Source organism: Eptatretus burgeri, chromosome 24, assembly GCF_056783735.1.
Source record: "Eptatretus burgeri isolate ZD-2024b chromosome 24, Ebu_testis_v1, whole genome shotgun sequence".
Lineage (NCBI taxonomy): Eukaryota > Metazoa > Chordata > Myxini > Myxiniformes > Myxinidae > Eptatretus > Eptatretus burgeri.
The window spans coordinates 389,241-415,824 of NC_140984.1; the positions used below are offsets into that span (position 1 = coordinate 389,241).

General features: G+C 41.5%; 2 protein-coding genes across 9 annotated transcripts; one reads left to right on the forward strand and one right to left on the reverse strand.

The window, feature by feature from the left end:
• Positions 1-834: 834 nt before the first annotated feature.
• LOC147007824 (uncharacterized) lies at positions 835-14,822 on the reverse strand. Of its 8 annotated transcripts, none has more exons than XM_085866300.1 (5): positions 14,476-14,822; positions 9,964-10,115; positions 6,649-7,233; positions 2,297-2,418; positions 835-1,862 (listed from the first exon to the last, which is right to left on the reverse strand). In XM_085866300.1, exons 2-5 carry the CDS (start codon positions 10,076-10,078, stop codon positions 1,380-1,382), a joined length of 1,305 nt encoding a protein of 434 aa, XP_085722426.1. In that variant the 5' UTR covers positions 10,079-10,115; positions 14,476-14,822; the 3' UTR covers positions 835-1,379. The 8 variants fall into 8 exon arrangements, with proteins under 8 accessions (XP_085722426.1, XP_085722422.1, XP_085722425.1 ...); XM_085866296.1 differs by lacking the exon at positions 14,476-14,822 and adding an exon at positions 14,154-14,363; XM_085866299.1 differs by lacking the exon at positions 14,476-14,822 and adding an exon at positions 13,733-13,783.
• Positions 14,823-15,079: 257 nt separating this feature from the next.
• On the forward strand, positions 15,080-26,423 carry LOC147007825 (tubulin alpha chain-like). The gene is made up of 5 exons (XM_085866308.1): positions 15,080-15,224; positions 22,901-23,123; positions 23,308-23,456; positions 23,734-24,414; positions 24,511-26,423. Exons 1-5 carry the CDS (start codon positions 15,222-15,224, stop codon positions 24,805-24,807), a joined length of 1,353 nt encoding a protein of 450 aa, XP_085722434.1. The 5' UTR covers positions 15,080-15,221; the 3' UTR covers positions 24,808-26,423.
• Positions 26,424-26,584: the final 161 nt, after the last annotated feature.

The following is a 26,584-nucleotide window of genomic DNA, read 5'->3' on the forward strand; positions in this document are numbered from 1 at the left end:
GGAGGATGATCCAGAACTGCAGGGTCTCCCGGAGTGCTCAGTTCCTCAATACTGACCACCGGCTTGTTTCAGCAACTCTGAAGTTGCACCTTAAATCAAGGAGAATGGTACCATCCCAGCCGAGGCTGGATCTTGGCAAGCTCAAGGATGAGAGGGTAGCTGAGGAGTTTGTGAACAAGCTGAGTGGAGATTTGAGGAGTCTGGGTGCTTTGGGGGGTCCTGAAGAGTTGTGGAGTGCCTTCAAGACCACCGTCCTTGATGTTACCGGTGGATGTCTTGGAACTTACCGGAAGGTGAAGAAGAATTTTGTCTCTCAAGGGACACTGGATACCATTGACCAGAGTCGCAGGGCCTGGCTGAATGGCAGAGCTGAACTGTTCAGGGAGCTGAGGCATAAAACTGTACGTGTGCAAAGGGTGGACAAGGAGGACTATGTGTGAGGAATCTGTGAGGGGGTAGAGCATCACCCGTGGTCAAGGGATTCTCGTCCTGCTTACAGGGGAATTCGCGCATTACGTTCTTCCAAGCCCATCCTTCAGTGTACTACAGTTAGAGCAGAGGGTGGTAGGCTCTTGACAGAGGAGTCCGAAGTGAAGGCCCGCTGGGCCGGTCACTTTGAGCGGTTGTACCAGGCTGATCCACCAGCTGTCGAGTTTGATGTCAGGGGTGTTACAATCCCTGTTGCTGACCCTCCAATAAACTATGGTCCACCTTCGCTTGTGGAAACACAGGCTGCGGTGAACCGGCTGAAATGGGGTAAAGCTCCAGGGATCTGTGGCATCCATGCTAAATTTCTCAAGACTGGTGGAAATGCTGCACTCTCTGCCGGCTGGATATTCACGTTTCCGCTGGCTGTGAGGCAGAGGTCAATCAACGTCTGGGTCGGGCCTGGGGAGTCACGGATTCACTGGATCATGGGGTGTGGCGCTGCCGATACCTGTGCAGGAGGATGAAAGTCCGAGTCTTCAGTCTTCAGGTCTTCCAGTCTTAAATGTCCAGCATGCTCCCATACCTGACCTGACCCAGTGTGTGAACCTCTTGGTCATCCTGCCAGCCCACATTAAGGGAAGAACAGTACTTTTATTAAGACAATGTCTATGTTTGTGTAACAACTGGGAGACATGTTAATTTTGTTTATTCAATAATTTGTTGTTTTGCCAACGGTGGTTCCTGGTGAACATGTCAAGAAATCAGGTCAACAGAAAGAAAAAATAAGCGTGTTTAGACAATGAACATAAAATGTGTTTGTGATTTCAAGTCCACTTTATTTATTTATTTATTTATTTGTTTGCAGCCTGTAACTGCTTTGCTGTGCATCATTTTCTGGGGATGCAGCTGTGTCGCTGATGCAATTCCCTCTGTTACCAGCACGATAGTCCTCATTTTGTCGACCTCAGAAGGATGACAGGTGGAGTCAACCCACCTGATGTTATGAAACAACACGACAGGGGCTCAAACGGAAGTTCCTCGGATCTTGAGCCAGCCACCTGAACCGTTAAGCCAACACCAGTTGGAGCCTCTGTCGCACCGTTCGATGGAGTCATCGAAAGTGGGACATCCTCACTCATTGCAAGCAGCAAGGGCTGTTCGAGGGAAGACCTGAAAGGCTGCATCTCCAACGGTGGAGTCAACCCACCTGATGTTATGAAACAACACGACAGGGGCTCAAACGGAAGTTCCTGGGATCTTGAGCCAGCCACCTGAACCATTAAGCCAACACCAGTTGGAGCCTCTGTCGCACCGTTCGATGGAGTCATCGAAGGTGGGAAATCCTCACTCATTGCAAGCAGCAAGGGCTGTTCGAGGGAAGACCTGAAAGGCTGCATCTCCAACAACGGTGTCGTCACTGGATGAAGCACACACTTCAACAACACAGCACACGTGTCAACCTTCACCCATGGTCTATATCAGTAACTTTTAGAGGTCATCGAGGAAGATCGACATGAGTGAATATAAACTCTGTAAGTTCTAAAAGGTGTAAACCGTTTAAGCTTGTGGACTGTGAAGTTTATATTCACACACAAGAAATCAGGCTGTGTGGGGTGAAGAGGTGGGGTTTCCCCATTTCACCATGTAGCCAAGACCTCATTTAACTGGAATATTTTGGTTTCATGTAATTTGAATGTTATTGTTGAGTTTACTAAATTAAATAATGTACATGTCTCAGTTACATGGAAGCTTGTACTGGTATGCAGTGACATCACAATGTACAGGTTACAATGGACAAAACAACTGGGTATCTGCCAAAGCGTCGAGGACAGCCAACTGACAGGTGAGAAGGTTGTGCAAGGCCTACCCAGTAATCTTTATCCCTTTTGTAGATGATGCAGACAGTCAGGAGGAACAACAAAACCAATATTGCAATCATCATGAGGAAGCAGATTTGCTCCATCAAGGAGGTCACCGATGTGGGCTTGTCTGCGGTTAAATACGGAGGGTCAGACAACAACATGGCTTTGCACAATCAGACATTGCAGTGTTCATGGAAGACTCACTCGACTTGTGACTTGCTCTTCCGTTTTCATCGTCTTAAAAGGTTCATCGACGCATCGATGATGTGGAGTAACTTTACACTTGATGATCACGAGAGGCCTCATTTTATTAAACCATCTTTAACGGATGTTCCGAATATATCAAGTCAACAATCATTGAGACAATTACACCCAAAAGACCCTGAAGACCTAAGAGACCCCAACGACCATGGACACCTTTAAATACCCAAAAGACCCCGAAAACCCAAATATGCCCCAAAGACATGGAAGACTCAAAAGAACGAAAATACACCGAAGACACAAAAGACCTAAAATACCCAAAGGACCCACAGGATGGGGGATGACTAACCAAAGGACCCACAGGATGACTAACAAAAAAAAACGAAAGGGGGGACCCCGAACACTCAAAAGATTCAGAGGACCAAAAAGATGCAGAGCATCCAAAAGACCCTGAGGACACAAAAGACCCAGAGGACACAAAATACCTGGAGGACCCAAAAGACACAATGGGACTATCACAGGCCCATGAAAATTCTGCATCATGTAAAATGTGACTTCAGGTCCCTAACCCCCCCCCCCCCCCGCCCACCACCAACAATCCGACACCCACACACAATCCCATGTCCTTAACCCTCCTCCCAACTCTGACTTCTCTCTGCCCTCCCCCCACCAGCACACCCAAACTCTGTGCACCCCTCCCCCTTTTTTCAAATCCTCAAACCTCTCAACTCAATGTCCTCAACTCCCCCTCCACCTCCTCGAAAGCCTCAAACCCCTCGATCCCAACTCTGTCCCCTCTCTGCCCTCCCTCCCCTAAGCCAACTTTGTCATCCCCTACCCCTTTCTTCTTCAAGTCCTCAACTGCCCGAAACCCCAAGTCCTCAATCCCCCTTCCAACCCCAAGTCCTCAATCCCCCCCCCAAACTCCCTTCCCAACGTCTCAATCTCCCTCTTACAACTCCATGCACCCTCACCCACAGCTCTCTGTCCTCCCTCCCTCTTTCTTCCTGTCTTTAACAACATTACACAAATATACACAGGGAACTTTGGCGCATGAGAAGGTCATTCGGCCTATCATGCCTGCGTTGTACTATCGATTCACACCCTCCATTACAGCGCTCTTCTCACTTCCATGAAGTTCGATGTTGAGGAGAAAAAAGTCAATATGGGTGAATAAAGGAGTTAGCTTTTGTTGTGTGATCTGGAAATAATAAAAACAAACAAATAATAAAACCATCACTCGAAAGCATCTGAAAATGCAAAGCTCGTCCGCATCTGCTTTGTATTCTGACTTATTATTCTTCCGTGTACTAATCATGACAAAAACAGGTCAAAAAAAGAAAAATACAATTACAGACGACCTTGACCTTTTGACCTAAAAAGCAATCGGCTTCAGCGATCCAATATGCAAACCTTTCTCAAATTTAAAGTCAATCAGATGGAAATTGAGGATTTTGTGACCTCAAAACAATCAGCTTCCTGCTTTTGATTGATGAACCAATTCAGTGAGCCGATATGCAAATCCTGTTGAAATTTCAGGTCAATCAGAAGAAAATTGGCGATTTCATGCAACCTTGACCTTTTGATCTAAAAAAAAAACAAACAAAAAAACAATCTACATCAAGCTTTTGATTCGTGGACCAACTCAGTGACCCGATATGCAAATTCTAAAAAATTCAGGTCAATCGGATGAAAATTGACGATTTTATGCGACGTTGTCCTTTGACCTTTTGACCGAATTATTAATTTGTCTTGTCCACATTCTCATCATCAAGCTTTAGTGAAAAGTTAATGGCTGACGATGGGACCACACGAAAGAAGAAGTTGAAAATTTGATGACAAAAGCAAAAAATGGGGAGGGGGGAGGGGGGGAGTCATGGCCTGGACAGACACATGCACGCACACAAGCGATTATAAAACCCCGTCTCCCGCTCATTATCATCATGAAGATTATACTCACCACGTGCCAGTATCTCTGTAGTTTATCACGTGCTACTTGAAACTTCAAAGTATTTTTAAAATGAAGGAAAAACAAATCTCCATATCCCCGAGTGGTTCCGTTTTGGCAATTTAAATATTCATCAGGATTTATTATACTAATCCGCATGTTAAATTGGATAGCAAATGAGGAAGGAAGCCATTGTTGGGAACGGCTCTGGTTATGCCTGCTTCGTTAGCGGAATAATGTTTGCATTTGCTGCAGAGTTCTTTCTTTTTCCAACAGTGTGGCTCGGAGTGATACTTTCAGTGGGATCACGGTCTGCTGGCTTATCAAAGAGAAAAGGGGAGGGTGTATCATGCGAAATTTCACAAAAGCTTCTCTGACAAGGTGGAGAGCTTGCTGTGAAACCTCGACTCAGATTCTGCAACCGGTCCAGACGGCATCAGCCAACATGTCCTAAAAACCTGCGCTTTTGCTCCTGCTCACCCTCTCTCTGTTCTATTCACCCTCTCATTTGCTCAAGGTCACCTGCCATTTGCTTGGAAATCAGCAAACATCCCTGCCCTGCATAAAAAAACGGTGCAAAAACAGATCCCTGCAACCACAGACCAATCATCCTTCTCCGAATCATCAGCAAGGTTATGGAATCCATCATCGCTTCAGACATTAAATCCTTCCTCTTCTCCAATGGTCTGATTTCCGATCATCAATTTGGTTTCAGACCAGGTCACTCGACCCTGGATATTCTGCTTTTGCTCTCGCAACAATGGATGGAAGCCCTCAATGCCAGACATGAGATGAGAGCCATATCCCGAGACATATCGCGTGCTTTTGACACGGCCTGGCACCCTGCCCTGCTCACCAAACTCTCTTCCTATGGTATCCAAGAACATCTGCACTCATGGCTCGCAGACTTCCTCTCCTGTCGCAGTCAACGTGTGGCCCTAATTGGAGTTCTTTCATCCCCCCTTCCTGTCCAGGCTGGAGTTCCTCAAGGTAGCGTTCTGGGCCCTGTTATTTTTTTCCTGTTTTTCATCAATGATCTCTCTGACTCTCTGGAAAATCCTCTTTATCTCTTTGCTGATGACTCCACTCTCTGCCGTACCATCTGTCATCCCTCAGACCGGCAAGCAGCAGCTTATTCGCTCACTGCAGATCTGGGTAAAATCACAAACTGGTCCAACATGTGGAACATGTCTTTCAATCCAGACAAATCTCACTATGTCTCCGAAAGGACCATTTGGAACCCCCCCCAATCTACTTTTCAACAATCCTCTGGAAGAAGTCCTTTCTCTCAATCTTCTGGGTCTCACTATCTGCCATGATCTTTCCTGGGAAAGCCACATTTCCAACCTGGCCTCCAAAGCCAGTCGCCGACTGGGAATCCTTCCCTGGGAATCGTGCAAAGTCCTTCCTCAGCTCACCTGAGCTCCTGACCACTTACAAAGTTTTCATCCGCAATCTGATGGAGTGCTGCTCTTTCCTCTGGGCCAGTGCTCCTGCCTCTCACCTTTCTCGGCTTCACGCTGTGGAAACCAAGGCATTTATGATCATTGGAATCTCCCGTGGTGAGGCTGAGTCTTTGGGTCTCTCACCACAGGCTGGTCAGTGGTCTTTGTCTTCTACCGTCTCCTCTTCGGTCTTGCCCCCCCTGCTCTCTCTGCGATTTGTCCCCACCATATTTCCGCAGGGTGCTCAAGGTCCGCCAACAACCCCTTCTGGTAAAACTACCAAAATAACGAATCACTGCTCACCTTCACTCTTTCATTCCTCTTTTTCCCACTTTTGGAATAAACTCCCTCACTCTGTTTAATCCCATTCTTCCCTCCAGGTCTTCAAAACGGCTGTTCACCACCACCTCTTATCTTCCCCCATCCAAATCCTCGATCTTTTCTACCCCCGTTAATCCACACCAAACCCACCTCCTTCAAATTCCATGCTTTCCTTCCTTTAAAGTCCCTGTCATGTCCATCTTGTTTACTCCGTGTTTCCCACACTATCCCTCTCCCTTCCACAGATCTGCTAATGTCTCTGTTCCCCACTGTTTTGTCCTTCCCACTCCCACGCCTCTTGTCTCATGGCCCCCTTGCGCTGCGTTGTGTGTTCCCTCTCATACGAGCCTTGACAATGTAAACAAAACAAAATAAAAAAGGTTGAGGGAGGTGGGGAAGAGGGAAGGTAGGTGGATTCTGATTTTATAGCCGGGTCACAAACCTTCATTTGGATTGAACTGTGTGTTGTTCAGCAATCCTCCAGTTGTGTTGAGCTGCTGCGTAATGTTTGAAGACCCTTCAGTTGTGTAGAATTGCTTCGTAATGTTCGGAGACTCTCTCGTTGTGTTGAACTGCTGTGTGGTGCTGGGAGGCCCTCCAGTTGTGTTGTACTTCTGTGTGGTGCTGGAAGACACTCCAATTGTGGGGAACTGCTGCATTGTGGTGGTATGTCCTCCAGTTGTGTTGGACTGCTGTGTGATACTGGGAGGCCCTCCAGTTGTGTGGAACTGCTGCATGGTGCTTGGAGGCCCTCCAATTGTGTTGAACTGCTGCATAGTGGTGGTATGTCCTCCAGTTGTGTTGGACGGATGTGTGGTGCTCAGAAGCCCTCCAGTTGTGTTGGACGGATGTGTGGTGCTCAGAAGCCCTCCAGTTGTGTTGGACGGCTGTGTGGTGCTGAGAGGTCCTCCAGCTGTGTGGAACTGCTGCCGACTGCTGGGAGGCACTTCATCCTTGCTGGTGTCGGCCTGCACAGTGCGGTTGTAGATGCTGTTCGGTCGCAGGTTTGGAAGCATTCTTTTCAAACCTGGCCCAAGAAAGAACACAATGTTCGGTGTTAAATTGGCCTCAACACCACAGAGCCAAGACAGCACCGAAGGTGGCCAAGGAGGGATGACAAGTACACTTAAAATTTTTACTTTAAATTTAATGGCAACAAGATACTCAACATCTTCTGCAGCATGTTGTGAGAAAAATGAATTAAAGCACAATCAAGCGAAACAAGGGCGGCCCGTTTCCAAAGTGACAATTATTATCGGTGACCCACACAGTTCTTAGGTCCTTAATTCAAGTCCTTCTGTTGCCATTGGAAGCATCTGCCAGTGGTGGTGTCAGTGCAGGGCGTGAAAAGGAGCATGGAACAACAAGCACATCATCGACCGTGTGTTCGATTCAGGTTAGAATCCGGGTTTTTTTGCTGTGGTTGTGTGCTTGAAACAGAAAGGTCTTGAGATAGGCTCACAGAGGAGTGAAACGACAATGGACAGGAGGTTCGAAACTCCCAAAGGGTATGGGGTGGATCAACATACAAAATGAGGAAAAACCGGTGTGTGTTTGTGTGTTTGTTTGTTTGTCGCGTTACTCCGCCTACAGTTCTGGGCCGATGACATCTACACTTGCTACACATGATCAGCGTGACCCAAATTTGGGGTGTTTTTATTTATTTATCTTGGAGGAGTATGTGGGGTGTGAGGGGGACACAAATCCTCCATGTAACTGTGTATCATGTTCCTGTCCCCACCTTTTCCAGTGAAGTGAGGTGTTTTGAATTACACAGCAGGAAGTCGTTTGAATTACACATTTGAATAAAGATAATAAAATAAATGTGCCGTATCAGCATTATTTCTTGTTGAGCGACGAGCAAGTTGAAAGAAGTGTTGTGGGAATGACTCATAGGGGTTAATAAATGCTTCATATAGCGTAGTAATTTCTTTAAAATGACTGTTTAAGCGTAGAAGTAACTAAATGTGATATTTGATATACGTCGCAATTTTTGTGAGACAGATGAAGTCCACCTCTCCTATTATCTTTGTCTCCAAAAAATCACTCTCCGTCTCCAAAAAAGTAGAACGCCAAAAGAGTACCCTCCAGCGGCAAAGTATGGAAAAGGTATTCTTGGATGCCGAGGGATGCATGCTGGTTGATTTTCTGCCCAAAGGGGAAACTATCGAGGAGGCTCACTCCGTACAAGAAAATGAAACATGCTCTCCGGGAAAACTCTCCCGATGAAAGAAGCTCTCATCTTTCAACATGACAACGTCAGACGCCACACTGCGCATCTCACAAAGGAGGTAATCCCAAAGATTGGCTGGGAAGTGATTCCCCACCCCGCCGTACAGTTCAGATTCCGTCCCCTCCTACAGGTCATGCTTTGGTGTCTGACTGTGTGAAATGGAGATCGGGGGAGTGCACGTCACACTCCACATGTTTTGATTTACACGCCAAACGCATCACGTGCCTTCTGGTTGAATGGTTTAAATTAGCGGGAACAATCGTATGGGGTGGCAGAAGGACGGTTGCTCTGTGAGGATTATGCGGTTTTACCATGTGATACATAATCACACACACATATATATATTATATATATATATATATATATATATATATATATATATATATATATATATATATCTATATATATATATATATATTTTTTTATATATAATGCAATATATAAAGTGCTTTCTCACCACTGACTGACTGACACTGACTGATATTAAAGATCAGTGCCTTCTGGGTGACGTAGAAAGCTGATATTTTGCGTGCCGATGGACATCGAAGCCAGTACACCGGGGAAAATCACAGAATCGTCAGACAACATCCATAAATGAAAATATAAATAATCATTTTTTTAATTTATGAAAAAAATGCAGGTGAGTGACCCGAGACAATGGGGAAGCACAGTAATTATTGCGTGCGGAGTGCGGACGGACATCAAAGCTGCTCTCGCTTTTTTACTCAAATTATCGGAGTCGATCAAGTTTTTTCGTTTGTTTGGAAGCACCTTCTTCTTTAAAAAATAAAATAATATATATATATATATATATATATATATATATATATATATATATATATATATATATATATATATATATATATATATATATATATATATATATATTGATGCTACTGTACCTACCCAACGTTATCCTCCATTCTCCTACATTTCTGCCCCCCTCCCCCCACCACCCCAACACACACAAATGATGGGATAAATGACTTCCTGTGTTGAACCTCCTTGAGTATATTTTTCTGGAACTTTGTTATTTTTCTTTTCTTTGTTATGTAATTGATTTTCTTTGTTGTTTAACTTGTTTATGCATCGTGTTTTGTGGCAACCTGCGTTTTGGAAGCAAAATTGAGGCTCATGGAAGAGCTCGGTGAGGAGGATAAAGATGCAATAAAACTACATTGGGGTCACATTTGGACTCAAGTAGTCTGAGAATGAACGAACAGGAAAAGAAGAAAGAGAGGAGGGAGAGGAAACACAGTCACCTGTAAGGGTGAGGTACGGTCAATGGGTTTAAAATTAATGTGGGAAGGGATGTGGGAAGACACGCGCTGGTGGTGGTGGTGCACCGCCTGCTTGAAGTCCTGGAGGGACGTATGAGTGACAATGAAGAGCCTCAACAAGGAGGTCCCACAAAGATTAATTAATTATTGAAAACTCGTATGTCATTTAATGTCACGAAGGCCAGCAGCCAGTGCAGCAACACACAATGTTCGATGCAGCAAGACATTGGAAATTGATACTCACGGTTCAACGGAACGTCCAAGTTACTCGGCTCACAGGCAACCGAGTTCAGAACGATGAAGAGGTACGTGAAGAGGTATATGAAGAGGTATGGCAGAAACTTTATTTGGAAAGGCATCTTCACCGCAACGCCGGAGGCTTGGGGTCTACAAGTCCTGCAGGGCATTGGGAAACGATGAAAAACAAGGATAAAAAGACTTAAGACGTCATCGCCCCCCCCATAGTTTTTGTAAATTCAGTCAATGGAGTTAAAGGGCCAGCCCATATTTACAAGATTTATGTGTATGCCAAACTGACTTGAGTGGTCATGTGACACGGAAGATCTCGTTCAATTGGGAAATTCGATCATGAATATTAATGACTCGCAAATACATCCCGTCGCTTCACTGATGGGAATATTAAGATTCGGGGAGGGGGGAAGGGGGGTAGTGGGAGGAAGGGGAACGAGGAGGGGTGGGGAAACGAGTCAGGGGTGGGTGAGCGAGCGAGGAAATGGGGGAGAGCGAGGAAGGGGACAAGAGAGAGGAAGGAGGGAGAGCGAGGCCTCCCCACATGTCACCATACACCCAGGGAGGGGGAGGGAGTGAGGAGGATGGGGGGTGGTGGGGTGAGGAAGGGAGTGTTCTGGACATGCATTTGATAGGGGACTTCTGCCGAAATTAGTACAGGATTGAACGGAATTGGGTATATTAAAACCGCACGTTCAAACGGGTCACACACTAAACAACACCAAGACACTGCCCAGAAATGTCCGTGGGGGGTGGAGGGGCTTTGGGAGAACGTAAGTTGTTAGGGAAGGGAAGGGAAGGCAGGGCATTTTCCTTCAACCGTCGAAAAAGCAGCGCCAGTGTTCATGTCTTTATTTAATTCTACCAAAAAAAAAAAACCTTTCATTTGTCTAATTCACATATTCTTTGAGACCCCTTCCTCTCCTCGACTTGCGGAGAGTTGCATGATGGTGGAAGGGGGTTAGGAGGAGGATAGTGTTAGGGTAAGGGAGGCAGCATGAGAGGAGGGAAGGGAAGGGAGCCAGAGGGGAAGGGAAGGAAGCGTGAGGGGAGGGGAAGGCAGAGCAAGGGGATGGTAAGGCAGCATGAGGGAATGGGGCGGCAGCGTACCATGGCGTTACCGGGGCGATAAAACTCACCCTCACTGCAATGTATATTGTGACGTCCACGGGACTTGAACAGTCCCGCCAACGTAGAATGAGCCGAAACGATGGAGGCGGTTTATTTGTTTATAACCCAAACATGGCGGTTCTAATCGCTCGACCGCAAACGGGACGAGGAAGGTGGCACGAGTCACTTTTCACTGAGTTGATGATGTTTATTTGTTTTTATTATTGACCAGAAATAACAAGACTCGGCAAGAAGAGGGATCCGGGGCGATTCGACGGGATGGTGTGGGATCGGGCGTGGGGAAAAACACAGACAATTCCAATGAATATACAGATCTCAATCCCTCTAAGGCGCCAAGCACACACACACACACACACACACACACACACACACACACACACACACACACACACACACACACACACACACACACACACACACACACACACACACACACAAAACGTAGCTATTTCTGGTGGTCAGGCTGGCCCGTGGTGTGGACACAACTGTCCTTGGATCGGCGTCGGACGAGCTGGCCTTGCTCTCGTCAGGGGGGCAGGAGAAACCGTGGTGCTGTCGACCTCCTGTTCTTGGCCCAAGTCCGCTCACAGCCGCCAGGGAAACAGTTCTGGCGCCAAGTTGCGAGCAGGAGAGGGAGGCAGGTCCGCCCGCCGTTCGACCCCGTACTCCGAGTCAGCAGAACCCCAGAGCCAACCAAGGTGAGGCACGAGGCTCAGCAAGGCTCCAAGACACGATCAAGAACACGATCGAATCAGCACAACAACAAGGATGCTCTCCGCGCAACAGCCTCCCCACCAAAAAACACGATCTTTTGGTTGTAATCTTCTTCCTCTTCCTTTTCTACCCCGAACAGAACCTTTTTATCCTCCTGCCCTCGTCACCTCCAATCGAGCCGTTTATTGGCCCACCGCCGTCGCCTTCTGCCAATCGTGATCACGGGGCGGAGCCATCCGCTGCACTGTCCTGTGACGTCACGGCCAGTCTCCAGAGAATACCAAAAAGGGGTTTACGCAGACACACTTACCCTATCCTGTGTCCCTATCTAATTACGTGACAATTATCATTTCCCCCCTTGAAGAAATGAACATTTACTAGACAACTTATCACCACTGAATTGCTACTTATTACATCGAGATCCTGGTAAACTCGAACAGCATGGCATACCTAATTAAACATCCTAATTACCCTTTGAATGCAAACCCCCCCTCAAACGTAACAATATCTTTATAACCGCCGTGTTCTATATAAAACCACGCGGGAGAATTTAAAAATTAAAACGTATGCTATCGATTTGACGAAGGCCTGCCTGCATTGCATGCCCCCTTTTCCCCCACACGCGTTCCTCCAATCTCCTCGCTGTCCATGCTAACTGTGCACGTACACCAGTGATACTGCACATGCACGGATTTCCCCACACCCACACTGCACGGTGGAGTGTCCCATGTGGCTTCAATACCGCAGCACGTCCGCTCCCCATGTGGTTTCAATACCGCAGCACGTCCGCTCCCCATGTGGTTTCAATACCGCAGCACGTCCGCTCCTCACGTGGCTTCGTACCGCAGCACATCTGCTCCCCATGTGGCTTCAATACCGCAGCACGTCCGCTCCCCACGTGGTTTCAATACCGCAGCATGTCCGCTCCCCATGTGGTTTCAATACCGCAGCACGTCCGCTCCTCACGTGGCTTTGATACTGCAGCACGTCCGCTCCCCATGTGGTTTCAATACCGCAGCACGTCCGCTCCTCACGTGGCTTTGATACCGCAGCACGTCCGCTCCCCATGTGGCTTTAATACCGCAGCACGTCCGCTCCCACGTGGTTTCGATACCACAGCACGTCCGCTCCCACGTGGTTTCGATACCGCAGCACGTCCGCTCCCCATGTGGCTTTAATACCGCAGCACGTCCGCTCCCACGTGGTTTCGATACCGCAGCACGTACGCTCCACATGTATCATATTCACCATTCACTGACGTCATGTATCATATTCACCGTTTACTGACGTCATGTATCATATTCACCGTTTACTGACGTCATGTATCATATTCACCGTTCACTGATGTCATGGATTAACGAATAATCACATTCACTGTTTATTAATGACACATTCACTGAACATTCACCGTGTTCCTTCGCTCGTGTTCATTAACAAAACGAAAACATCAAACGCCGTCGAACTCGAGTAGTAATGGAGCAAAAAACCAAAGCAACAACGAAGCAAACTCGAGGATTCTTAATCATTATTAATCATCATGTTCATTGTTATATCCTTCAGACCGAGTTCATTGTTGAAGTTGTAATAAATCGACAACTGGATTAACAAAGACAACTACAGTCTCATTTAGTAAGAGGCCGAAAACATTCTCTAAAGTCCATTATTCCCACATTCAGCGCGGCGAATCCACGTGAGGCCTTGTTTATTACTAGGCCTTAGGCCTGAGGCCTACACACGCTCACGCATCGTGTCGATGGCCAACAAAATGGCGGCCACGCTCCACGCAGCCGCTTCGGCTTTTGTTCGCGCTCTAGTGTACGGATCGCCTCAATGATCCCTTCCGAAACCCTCCTTCGGGGAGTTTTCTTCGGCATACGTTCGCTCCCCGTCATTCCTCGTTGAAGCCTCACTCGATTTACCACACGGCGGCGGCGGAATCTTCTTCTTCGCTAAAACGATCCGTTCATTTCTCAGAACTACGGAGATCTAGATATCGCACACCTACGGACAGAAATGAATGAAAGGTGGGAGGGAATGAGGGAATGAGGAAATGAGGGGATGGGATTCTGTGAAATATTTAATTATCGATTTTGGAGAAACTTTCACAGATATCATCGAATAATAATCTCAAAAATAAATGTCATTTTCTGTCTGTCCGTCTGTTTGACTGTGTGTAACACCAAGCGCGCCAAAGCAACTCCACGAGTGGGGTGGGAGAGGGAAAGGGATGGCAGGAGGAGGGACCCGGCGTTGCCTGGCAACGGCAAGCCGGGTACCACGAACAGCAGGATAACAACAACAATACAGTACGGTACTAAAAATAGATTCAGGACCACGTACCCCATGGGAGGTTGCCCAGCAACGCCTCTGGTCCCAGGGATTTCATGTGGAAATGTTCAGAAGAGGAACAAAAGGATTGTAGAATGTTGATATCAGAAAGCAGGAGTGAACTTTCGTGTAAATTACAAGGTTATGTGTAAATAATGATGAGACGAATGTGTTTTCTTGGCTTGAAATGAAGGAATCATGAACGACGACGCACTCAGGTGAGAACACCAACCGGCCAGGTAAGGTTGATCCAACATTTAAACCTTCAACACTGCAGGATGTTTCATCGTTTAGAGATTGTTTAAAAGGTTTTTGTAAAATGTGGGTTTATGACCTGGATCGTTGTCGCACTTTGGCGTTTCTTTTCCAGGTGGTGCCTGGCTCGGTATCCTCCGTAACCTGCTCGAATGGTGACTGCCGGCCCTTCCTCGCCAGGGTGGACCAGGGGGTCACTCTTCATCCCACTTCTGTGAAGCCCGTGGGAAGACCCCACGTCATCATGACGTGGAGATGTTTGTGGTTTTTTTTGGTGGTTTGCGAACGCGTATCACGTGATGCGATGCCCTCACGTTCCCATCGAAGAACGTTACCCATCCGCAGTCGGATCTTGAGTTCGAGTCCCACGTCGTTCTGCTCCGTATCCTCAGGTGGGGTTGACTCAGCCCGTCCTCCTTCCGAGGTCGGCAACATATGAGAACCTGCTTCATGGAAACAGGGGACACTGCATCAGCGGCACAGCCGCGCTCGTAGAAAATGATGCAACCGGCAGCCAAAGGCTGCATAATTATGAAAAATATAAAACTCTTCTGGATCTGTTTCATTGATACTTTTGTTACTCGTTTCCGGTAAAACGTTTCAGTAGTTTTAACAAACTGGTTTAAAGAGTGAAACGTTTTCCTCTCTTGCTGATTGGGCGTCGCGGCGTGACGTCACTGATCGTCGTCACTCGACGGATATTGAATAAGAAGGAGAATCTCGGACGTGACGTCACTGACCGTCGTCACTCGCCGGTTATTGAAGAAGAAGAATCCCGGATGTTAACGGCCGTTGCTGGTTTTGTTTGAACCACGAAATCACAACATGGTGAGTTTGGGTGATTGTGTGGTGAAGGTTACTTGGTTTGAATCCCGGTTTCACTGTCTACATTTACATTACCATGATCAGTGTTTGATAAGGAAGTATTTTTAATCCGTACTGTGTGTCCGTGCCCACGTTGTCTCTGGGGTGATTGGGAGTTCGAGCCGTGGAGACGGTTAGTAATTAATGTTTGGTTTGATTAGTAATTAATGTTTGGTTTGATTAGTAATTAATGTTTGGTTTGATTAGTAATTAATGTTTGGTTTGATTAGTAATTAATGTTTGGTTTGATTGGTAATTAATGTTTGGTTTGATTAGTAATTAATGTTTGGTTTGATTAGTAATTAATGTTTGGTTTGATTAGTAATTAATGTTTGGTTTGATTAGTAATTCATGTTTGGTTTGATTGGTAATTAATGTTTGGTTTGATTAGTAATTAATGTTTGGTTTGATTAGTAATTAATGTTTGGTTTGATTAGTAATTAATGTTTGGTTTGGTTCGTAATTAATGTTTGGTTTGATAAGTAATTAATGTTTGGTTTGATAAGTAATTAATGTTTGGTTTGGTTTGTAATTAATGTTTGGTTTGATTAGTAATTAATGTTTGGTTTGATTAGTAATTAATGTTTGGTTTGGTTCGTAATTAATGTTTGGTTTGATAAGTAATTAATGTTTGGTTTGGTTTGTAATTAATGTTTGGTTTGATTAGTAATTAATGTTTGGTTTGATTACAAATTAATGTTTGGTTTGATTACTAATTAATGTTTGGTTTGATAAGTAATTAATGTTTGGTTTGATTAGTAATTAATGTTTGGTTTGATTAGTAGTTAATGTTTGGTTTGATTACAAATTAATGTTTGGTTTGATTACTAATTAATGTTTGGTTTGATTAGTAATTAATGTTTGGTTTGATTAGTAATTAATGTTTGGTTTGATTACAAATTAATGTTTGGTTTGATTACTAATTAATGTTTGGTTTGATAAGTAATTAATGTTTGGTTTGATTACTAATTAATGTTTGGTTTGGTTTGATTCGTAATTAATGTTTGGTTTGATTAGTAATTAATGTTTGGTTTGATTAGTAATTAATGTTTGGTTTGATTCGTAATTAATGTTTGGTTTGATTAGTAATTGTTTGGTTTGGTTCGTAATTAATGTTTGGTTTGATAAGTAATTAATGTTTGGTTTGGTTCGTAATTAATGTTTGGTTTGATTAGTAATTAATGTTTGGTTTGATTAGTAATTAATGTTTGGTTTGGTTAGTAATTAATGTTTTAATTAATGTTTGGTTTGGTTAGTAATTAATGTTTGGTTTGATTAGTAATTAATGTTTGGTTTGGTTCGTAATTAATGTTTGGTTTGGTTCGTAATTAATGTTTGGTTTGGTTCGTAATTAATGTTTGGTTTGATAAGTAATTAATGTTTGGTTTGATTAGTAATTAATGTTTGGTTTGGTTCGTAATTAATGTTTGGTTTGGTTCGTAATTAATGTTTGGTTTGATTAGTAATTAATGTTTGGTTTGATTCGTAATTAATGTTTGGTTTGATAAGTAATTAATGTTTGGTTTGATTAGTAATTAATGTTTGGTTTGGTTCGTAATTAATGTTTGGTTTGGTTCGTAATTAATGTTTGGTTTGATTCGTAATTAATGTTTGGTTTGATAAGTAATTAATGTTTGGTTTGGTTCGTAATTAATGTTTGGTTTGGTTCGTAATTTATGTTTGGTTTGATTAGTAATTAATGTTTGGTTTGATTTGTAATTAATGTTTGGTTTGATTAGTAATTAATGTTTGGTTTGTTTAGTAATTAATGTTTGGTTTGATTAGTAATTAATGTTTGGTTTGATTAGTAATTAATGTTTGGTTTGATTCGTAATTAATGTTTGGTTTGGTTCGTAATTAATGTTTGGTTTGATAAGTAATTAATGTTTGGTTTGGTTCGTAATTAATGTTTGGTTTGATTAGTAATTAATGTTTGGTTTGATTAGTAATTAATGTTTGGTTTGGTTTGATTCGTAATTAATGTTTGGTTTGATTAGTAATTAATGTTTGGTTTGATAAGTAATTAATGTATGGTTTGGTTCATAATTAATGTTTGGTTTGATTAGTAATTAATGTTTGGTTTGATTAGTAATTAATGTTTGGTTTGATTAGTAATTAATGTTTGGTTTGATTAGTAATTAATGTTTGGTTAGATTCGTAATTAATGTTTGGTTTGATTAGTAATTAATGTTTGGTTTGATTAGTAATTAATGTTTGGTTTGTTAGTAATTAATGTTTGGTTTGGTTCGTAATTAATGTTTGGTTTGATGAGTAATTAATGTTTGGTTTGATTAGTAATTAATGTTTGGTTTGGTTCATAATTAATGTTTGGTTTGATTAGTAATTAATGTTTGGTTTGGTTTGTAATTAATGTTTGGTTTGATTAGTAATTAATGTTTGGTTTGATTAGTAATTAATGTTTGGTTTGATTAGTAATTAATGTTTGGTTTGATTAGTAATTAATGTTTGGTTTGATTAGTAATTAATGTTTGGTTTGATTCGTAATTAATGTTTGGTTTGATTCGTAATTAATGTTTGGGTTGATTAGTAATTAATGTTTGGTTTGATTAGTAATTAATGTTTGGGTTGATTAGTAATAAATATTTGGTTTGATTAGTAAGGAATGTTTGGTTTGATTAGTAATTAATGTTTGGTTTGATTCGTAATTAATGTTTGGTTTGATTAGTAATTAATGTTTGGTTTGATTAGTAATTAATGTTTGGTTTGATTCGTAATTAATGTTTGGTTTGATTCGTAATGAATGTTTGGTTTGATTAGTAATTAATGTTTGGTTTGATTAGTAATTAATGTTTGGTTTGATTAGTAATTAATGTTTGGTTTGATTCGTAATTAATGTTTGGTTTGATTCGTAATGAATGTTTAATTAATGTTTGGTTTGATAAGTAATTAATGTTTGGTTTGATTAGTAATTAATGTTTGGTTTGATTAGTAATTAATGTTTGGTTTGGTTCGTAATTAATGTTTGGTTTGATAAGTAATTAATGTTTGGTTTGATAAGTAATTAATGTTTGGTTTGGTTCGTAATTAATGTTTGGTTTGATTCGTAATTAATGTTTGGTTTGGTAATTAATGTTTGGTCGTAATTAATGTTTGTTTTGATTAGTAATTAATGTTTGGTTTGGTTCGTAATTAATGTTTGGTTTGATAAGTAATTAATGTTTGGTTTGGTTCATAATTAATGTTTGGTTTGATTAGTAATTAATGTTTGGTTTGGTTTGTAATTAATGTTTGGTTTGATTAGTAATTAATGTTTGGTTTGATTAGTAATTAATGTTTGGTTTGATTAGTAATTAATGTTTGGTTTGATTAGTAATTAATGTTTGGTTTGGTTCGTAATTAATGTTTGGTTCGTAATTAATGTTTGGTTTGATGAGTAATTAATGTTTGGTTTGGTTCGTAATTAATGTTTAATTAATGTTTGGTTTGATTAATGTTTGGTTTGATAAGTAATTAATGTTTGGTTTGGTTCGTAATTAATGTTTGGTTTGGTTCGTAATTAATGTTTGGTTTGGTTCGTAATTAATGTTTGGTTTGATAAGTAATTAATGTTTGGTTTGATTAGTAATTAATGTTTGGTTTGGTTCGTAATTAATGTTTGGTTTGGTTCGTAATTAATGTTTGGTTTGGTTCGTAATTAATGTTTGGTTTGATTCGTAATTAATGTTTGGTTTGATAAGTAATTAATGTTTGGTTTGGTTCGTAATTAATGTTTGGTTTGGTTCGTAATTAATGTTTGGTTTGGTTCGTAATTAATGTTTGGTTTGATTCGTAATTAATGTTTGGTTTGATAAGTAATTAATGTTTGGTTTGGTTCGTAATTAATGTTTGGTTTGGTTCATAATTAATGTTTGGTTTGATTAGTAATTAATGTTTGGTTTGGTTTGTAATTAATGTTTGGTTTGATTAGTAATTAATGTTTGGTTTGATTAGTAATTAATGTTTGGTTTGATTAGTAATTAATGTTTGGTTTGATTAGTAATTAATGTTTGGTTTGGTTCGTAATTAATGTTTGGTTTGATGAGTAATTAATGTTTGGTTTGGTTCGTAATTAATGTTTGGTTTGATTAGTAATTAATGTTGGGTTCGGTTCGAAATTAATGTTTGGTTTGATTAGTAATTAATGTTAGGTTTGATAAGTAATTAATGTTTGGTTTGATTCGTAATTAATGTTTGGTTTGATAAGTAATTAATGTTTGGTTTGGTTCGTAATTAATGTTTGGTTTGATTAGTAATTAATGTTTGGTTTGATTAGTAATTAATGTTTGGTTTGGTTAGTAATTAATGTTTGGTTTGATTCGTAATGAATGTTTGGTTTGATTAGTAATTAATGTTTGGTTTGATTCGTAATTAATGTTTGGTTTGATTCGTAATTAATATTTGGTTTGATTCGTAATGAATGTTTGGTTTGATTAGTAATTAATGTTTGGTTTGATTCGTAATTAATGTTTGGTTTGATTCGTAATGAATGTTTGGTTTGATTAGTAATTAATGTTTGGTTTGATTAGTAATTAATGTTTGGTTTGATAAGTAATTAATGTTTGGTTTGATTACTAATTAATGTTTGGTTTGATTAGTAGTTAATGTTTGGTTTGATTAGTAATTAATGTTTGGTTTGATTAGTAATTAATGTTTGGTTTGATTACAAATTAATGTTTGGTTTGATAAGTAATTAATGTTTGGTTTGATTACTAATTAATGTTTGGTTTGATTAGTAAGTAATGTTTGGTTTGGTAATTAATGTTTGGTTTGGTTCGTAATTAATGTTTGGTTTGATTAGTAATTAATGTTGGTTTGATTAGTAATTAATGTTTGGTTTGGTTCGTAATTAATGTTTGGTTTGATTAATTAATGTTTGGTTTGGTTAATTAATGTTTGGTTTGATTCGTAATTAATGTTCGAAATTAATGTTTGGTTTGATTAGTAATTAATGTTAGTAATTAATGTTTGGTTTGGTTTGCAGTTTGGTTTGATTAGTAATTAATGTTTGGTTTGATTCGTAATTAATGTTTGGTTTGATTAGTAATTAATGTTTGGTTTGATTAGTAATTAATGTTTGGTTCAATTAGTAAGGAATGTTTGGTTTGATTAGTAATTAATGTTTGGTTTGGTTTGATTAGTAATTCATGTAATAATTAATGTTTGGTTTGATTCGTAATTAATGTTTGGTTTGATTAGTAATTAATGTTTGGTTTGATTAGTAATTAATGTTTGGTTTGGTTAGTAATTAATGTTTGGTTTGATTAGTAATTAATGTTTGGTTTGGTTCGTAATTAATGTTTGGTTTGGTTCGTAATTAATGTTTGGTTTGGTTCGTAATTAATGTTTGGTTTGATAAGTAATTAATGTTTGGTTTGATTAGTAATTAATGTTTGGTTTGATTAGTAATTAATGTTTGGTTTGGTTCGTAATTAATGTTTGGTTTGGTTCGTAATTAATGTTTGGTTTGATAAGTAATTAATGTTTGGTTTGATTAGTAATTAATGTTTGGTTTGGTTCGTAATTAATGTTTGGTTTGGTTCGTAATTAATGTTTGGTTTGATTCGTAATTAATGTTTGGTTTGATAAGTAATTAATGTTTGGTTTGATTCGTAATTAATGTTTGGTTTGGTTCATAATTAATGTTTGGTTTGATTAGTAATTAATGTTTGGTTTGATTAAGTAATTAATGTTTGGTTTGATTAGTAATTAATGTTTGGTTTGATTAGTAATTAATGTTTGGTTTGATTAGTAATTAATGTTTGGTTTGATTAGTAATTAATGTTTGGTTTGGTTCGTAATTAATGTTTGGTTTGATGAGTAATTAATGTTTGGTTTGGTTCGTAATTAATGTTTGGTTTGATTAGTAATTAATGTTGGGTTCGGTTCGAAATTAATGTTTGGTTTGATTAGTAATTAATGTTAGGTTTGATAAGTAATTAATGTTTGGTTTGATTCGTAATTAATGTTTGGTTTGATAAGTAATTAATGTTTGGTTTGGTTCGTAATTAATGTTTGGTTTGATTAGTAATTAATGTTTGGTTTGATTAGTAATTAATGTTTGGTTTGGTTAGTAATTAATGTTTGGTTTGATTAGTAATTAATGTTTGGTTTGGTTCGTAATTAATGTTTGGTTTGGTTCGTAATTAATGTTTGGTTTGGTTCGTAATTAATGTTTGGTTTGGTTCGTAATTAATGTTTGGTTTGGTTCGTAATTAATGTTTGGTTTGATGAGTAATTAATGTTTGGTTTGATTAGTAATTAATGTTTGGTTTGATTCGTAATTAATGTTTGGTTTGGTTCGTAATTAATGTTTGGTTTGGTTCGTAATTAATGTTTGGTTTGGTTCGTAATTAATGTTTGGTTTGGTTCGTAATTAATGTTTGGTTTGGTTCGTAATTAATGTTTGGTTTGATTCGTAATTAATGTTTGGTTTGGTCAGTAATTAATGTTTGGTTTGATTAGTAATTAATGTTTGGTTTGATTAGTAATTAATGTTTGGTTTGGTTCGTAATTAATGTTTGGTTTGATTTGTAATTAATGTTTGGTTTGGTTTGCAATCAATGTTTGGTTTGATTAGTAATTAATGTTTGGTTTGATTAGTAATTAATGTTTGATTTGGTTAGTAATTAATGTTTGATTTGGTTCATAATTAATGTTTGGTTTGATTAGTAATTAATGTTTGGTTTGATTAGTAATTAATGTTTAGTTTGATTAGTAATTAATGTTTGGTTTGATTAGTAATTAATGTTTGGTTTGATTAGTCATTAATGTTTGGTTTGATTAGTAAGGAATGTTTGGTTTGATTAGTAATTAATGTTTGGTTTGATTCATCAGGAATGTTTGGTTTGATTAGTAATGAATGTTTGGTTTGATTCGTAAATACATTTATAAACTATTACCGGGAATGGAAATTTCTTCAGTTCGAACTTTTACTCTGAACAATCTGTGGCTGGAGATGTGGGTGGTAGTGGTGGTGGAGGTGGAGGTGGTGATGGTGGTTTGTCGATGATGTGTGGATTGTGGTGTGTGGGTGGTGGAGGTGGTGGTGTGTGGATTGTAGTGTGTGAGTGGTGGTGGTGGAGGTGGTGGTGTGTGGATTGTAGTGTGTGGGTGCTGATTGTATGTGGGTTGTTGTGTTTAAATGGTGAGGGTGGTGTGTCGGTGATGGATCTTGATAGTGATGGATCTTGATAGTGATGTGTGGGTGGTGGTGGTGGTTGTGTGAGTGGTGTGTAATAGGTGGTTGTGTGTGTGTGGTGGTGTGTAGTCGGTGGTTGTGTGAGTGGTGTGTAATAGGTGGTTGTGTGTGGATAGTGGTATGTGTGTGTGGTGGTGTGTAGTCGGTAGTTGTATGTGTGTGGTGGTGGTTGTTATATGTGGGTAGATACTGTTTTTAACACCGCGCCAATGGCTCATGTACGAGGTGGAAGGGAAAAAGGATATGAATGTAAAACACCACCAACAGATACATCGTACAGGGAATATTTCATTGTGGTTTGGGAAATGTGGCTAAAGTAACACACCCACCCGGGTATGTGTGTGTGTGTGTGTGTGTGTGTGTGTGTGTGTGTGTGTGTGTGTGTGTGTGTGTGTGTGTGTGTGTGTGTGTGTGTGTGTGTGTGTGCGTGTCCGTCCCACAGCGCGAGTGCATCTCCATCCACATCGGCCAGGCGGGCACGCAGATCGGCAATGCGTGCTGGGAGCTCTATTGTCTGGAGCACGGGATCCAGCCTGATGGACAAATGCCCAGTGACAAGACCATCGGGGGTGGAGACGACTCTTACAACACCTTCTTCATTGAGACCGGTGCTGGGAAACACGTTCCTCATGCCGTCTTTATCGATCTGGAACCGACTGTCATTGGTCAGCGACCTGTCGATAAGCTATCCTTTACTCCCTTCCTTTCTTCCCCTTCACTCGTCTCCACAAACTTCCGGTTTGTGAAGTAACTTACCTTCACCCTCAACTTACCTTAATCCAGAACTCACCTTCACCTTGAACTCACCTTCACCTTCATCCTGACGTTGAGGTTGTCCCATTTTTTTAGATGAAATGCGCACCGGTTTGTACAGACAACTCTTCCACCCCGATCAACTTATTTCGGGTAAAGAGGATGCAGCCAACAACTACGCACGGGGCCACTTCACCATTGGAAAGGAGATTGTGGACCTGGTTGAAGACCGCGTCCGTAAGCAGGTACACGAGGAAATAATTACTTTTTCAAAAGAACCTCTCAACGTTTTATTTATTTAATCTGGAGTGGGAGGGACTTTGTGCCCTCATGTTGGTACAGCAATGATGTCCGAGTCCAGAGAAGGTGTCAAGAACCTCCTACATTCACAAACATCACTGCTCCACCAAGAGGATGTCACAAAGTATTAAAGCACCTCGTGAAGGTCCTATCATTGTCACTGAATAACTCCACTCAGTACAGATGGCTGTGATCAATGACCTGCTGTTTACTCAACACCAGGCGGACCAGTGCACAGGTCTTCAGGGTTTCCTGATCTTCCACTCTTTCGGAGGAGGCACGGGTTCCGGCTTTACCTCCCTGCTTATGGAGCGCCTCTCCATCAATTACGGCAAGAAGTCCAAGCTGGAGTTCTCCGTGTACCCGGCGCCTCAAGTGTCCTCCGCAGTGGTCGAGCCGTACAACTCCGTTCTGACGACCCACACAACGCTGGAGCACTCGAATTGCGCCTTCATGGTGGACAACGAGGCCATCTACGACATATGTCGTCGTAACTTGGACATAGAGCGTCCGAGCTACTCGAACCTGAACCGCCTTATGGCACAGGTCATCTCATCCATCACCGCCTCGTTACGCTTCGACGGCGCACTCAATATCGATCTGACCGAGTTCGAGACGAACCTGGTGCCCTTCCCACGGATCCACTTCCCATTGACCACCTATGCACCAATTATCTCTGCAGAGAAGGCCTTCCACGAGCAGCTGTCGGTGTCCGAGATCACCGGCGCGTGTTTCGAGCCCGCCAATCAGATGGTGAAGTGTGACCCTCGGCACGGCAAGTACATGGCATGCTGTATGCTGTACCGCGGAGATGTCGTGCCCAAGGACGTGAACGCCGCCATTTCGACCGTAAAAACCAAGCGCTCCATCCAATTTGTCGATTGGTCTCCGACTGGCTTCAAGGTACGTCCGGATGCAGGTAAACCATTAGGGTCGTGTTTGGTAATGTCCGACGTATCATTTTCCTCACTCATTAGTCATTGTTTGTCTTCTTTCCAGGTCGGCATAAACTACCAGCCTCCGACCGTGGTTCCTGGAGGCGATCTCGCCAAGGTCCAGCGGGCCGTGTGCATGTTAAGCAACACGACGGCCATCGCGGATGCTTGGGCACGGCTCGATCACAAGTTCGACCTGATGTACGCCAAACGTGCCTTTGTGCACTGGTACGTTGGGGAAGGAATGGAGGAGGAAGAGTTCGCGGAGGCAAGGGAGGACCTCGCCGCGCTGGAGAAGGACTACGAGGAGGTTGGAGCCGACTTGATTGATGGAGAGGGGGAGGATGGAGACGAGTTCTAGTTGTTTTAGCTCTTTAAGCCCTGTATTTATTCATGATACATGAAACTTCACTGACATGCATTTTGGAGATTCTTACCTCGTAGTTGTAGCTATTCGGTTATGGAGAATATGATTGATGTTGATACAGCCTGTTGGGTTCGTCTGGTCTCCCGGCTCGAAAAAAAACACCCCCTTGCTCGGTTGCCATAAAAACCCACTTGGCTCACAAATGACAGTAAAGGGTGTAGGTCTGGTCTAATTCACCTTCACGACTTGGTCTGGTCTATACGATGTGTCAGTGCACACTGTATTGTCAGGATTTAAACCCACGTACATTACTGTACGAAGCGATGCAGAAGCTTGACCCATTGAGCGACAACTGTCACAGAAAGCGACACTATTGGAGCAAAAGCCGAAAAACAAACGCAGGGATAAGAGTACCGTATTTTCCGGTGTATAAACCGCACTTTTTATCGGCAAATAAAGGTACAAGTTGGGTGTGCGGTTAATACACGGGTATTGAAAAAAAATCAGTCTTACAAACGATCAATGCTGAATTTAAATTACATTCCAAATGAACACTTTTTGTTTTGTTTTTTCCGCAGTTGGAACTGCTGTTGAGCTCAATTCCACCGTTTAAATTTTGAAAATCGGTTCAGGTTAAGAGTTTGTCCGGCGTTTCATTAACCGGGTGTGGAAATTAAATAAATTGACGACCGGAGACACCCGGAGTTTTGGTGCGTGGCAAATATTGAGCCTCGCGGCTCTGAAAACTCCGTCAAACACAAAACAAGAAGAACACCTGGTCTCACATCAAAAGATGAATTATTCACAGAAGCTGGAGTCTAATAACGGAGCACACACCTCAAATAAGCTCACGTGGCAAGCTTCCCTCGAAAGACAAGATTCCAGCCGGCATCATTATTCTTGCTTAGCAGAAGGGGTGGATAGACGAGGGACTGGGTGCGCACGGTCTGGAGTAGTACATTTGTTTGGGTTAGGAACCTAACATGCAGGAAATTAAAAAAAGGTTCAAAGCAAAAGAGAATGTAGAAATCTTATTGATGCCAAATAATGATGGAATCACTTTCATCGACTTTCTCAATCGCATTAATTGGTTCATCCCTTCCAGCTCACAGCTCTCCCGGCCATATCCTGAGGCTTGGCACAAGATGCATGCGGAGAGGCGATTGCTATCAGGCAGCTTGCAATCTCATCTTTTGGTTTGGCCCATGTGCCGTTCCCATCTGAGCCATGTCTCCAAATGATGAGATCCCAAGTTAAACACCAATTATATTCGGGAATTGATGCGTCGATTGCCTCAGTGTTCTTGCAATTCGTCATCATCTCCTCTTGTATTTGGCCTTCACATCTTGTATGCATATGGGAGGTTCGAAAGGCGCGAATGGGATACTCCCAAAAGTCCAAGACACAGCAAAAAAAAAAAAAACACCAGAAGACGAAGATGTACATTTACCCGCTAATTAAATATTTGATTAGTGATGACATGATTGGCATGCCTTTGACCATTGTGGGTACCTTGATACAAATTTATGAATGCCCCTGCTGCATTATCCTATATGAGCCTTAAATCAGTGTAAAGACCCAAAAGAAGATAACCTTCAGTTGCTCCAAAATGTAGGAATGTTTGTCTTCTTATTTATTATTTACATCCAAAGTCGAGGCTCAATTAAAAATGAAGTGAGAGAGGGTAGACGGCGAGCCGCCGACAGTGAGCCAATTGAACAAGTTGGTCTATCTTCAGCTTTGAAAGTGACGGAGCAATTCGGCTTGGGAA

What these genes read in the sequence shown, in the direction of transcription:
- LOC147007824 (XM_085866295.1), bottom strand. Translation starts at nt 12,677, where the DNA reads ATGGGGAGCAGATGTGCTGCGGTACGAAGCCACGTGAGGAGCGGACGT. An exon ending in TGGGGAGCGGACGTGCTGCG is followed by an intron (nt 10,116 to 12,555) that starts GTATTGAAGCCA and finishes AATGCCCTGCAG; the next exon opens with GACTTGTAGACCCCAAGCCT. An exon ending in CTTGGACGTTCCGTTGAACC is followed by an intron (nt 7,234 to 9,963) that starts GTGAGTATCAAT and finishes TTCTTGGGCCAG; the next exon opens with GTTTGAAAAGAATGCTTCCA.
- LOC147007825 (XM_085866308.1), top strand. An exon ending in TCTGGAACCGACTGTCATTG is followed by an intron (nt 23,124 to 23,307) that starts GTCAGCGACCTG and finishes CCATTTTTTTAG; the next exon opens with ATGAAATGCGCACCGGTTTG. An exon ending in GGTCTCCGACTGGCTTCAAG is followed by an intron (nt 24,415 to 24,510) that starts GTACGTCCGGAT and finishes TCTTCTTTCCAG; the next exon opens with GTCGGCATAAACTACCAGCC.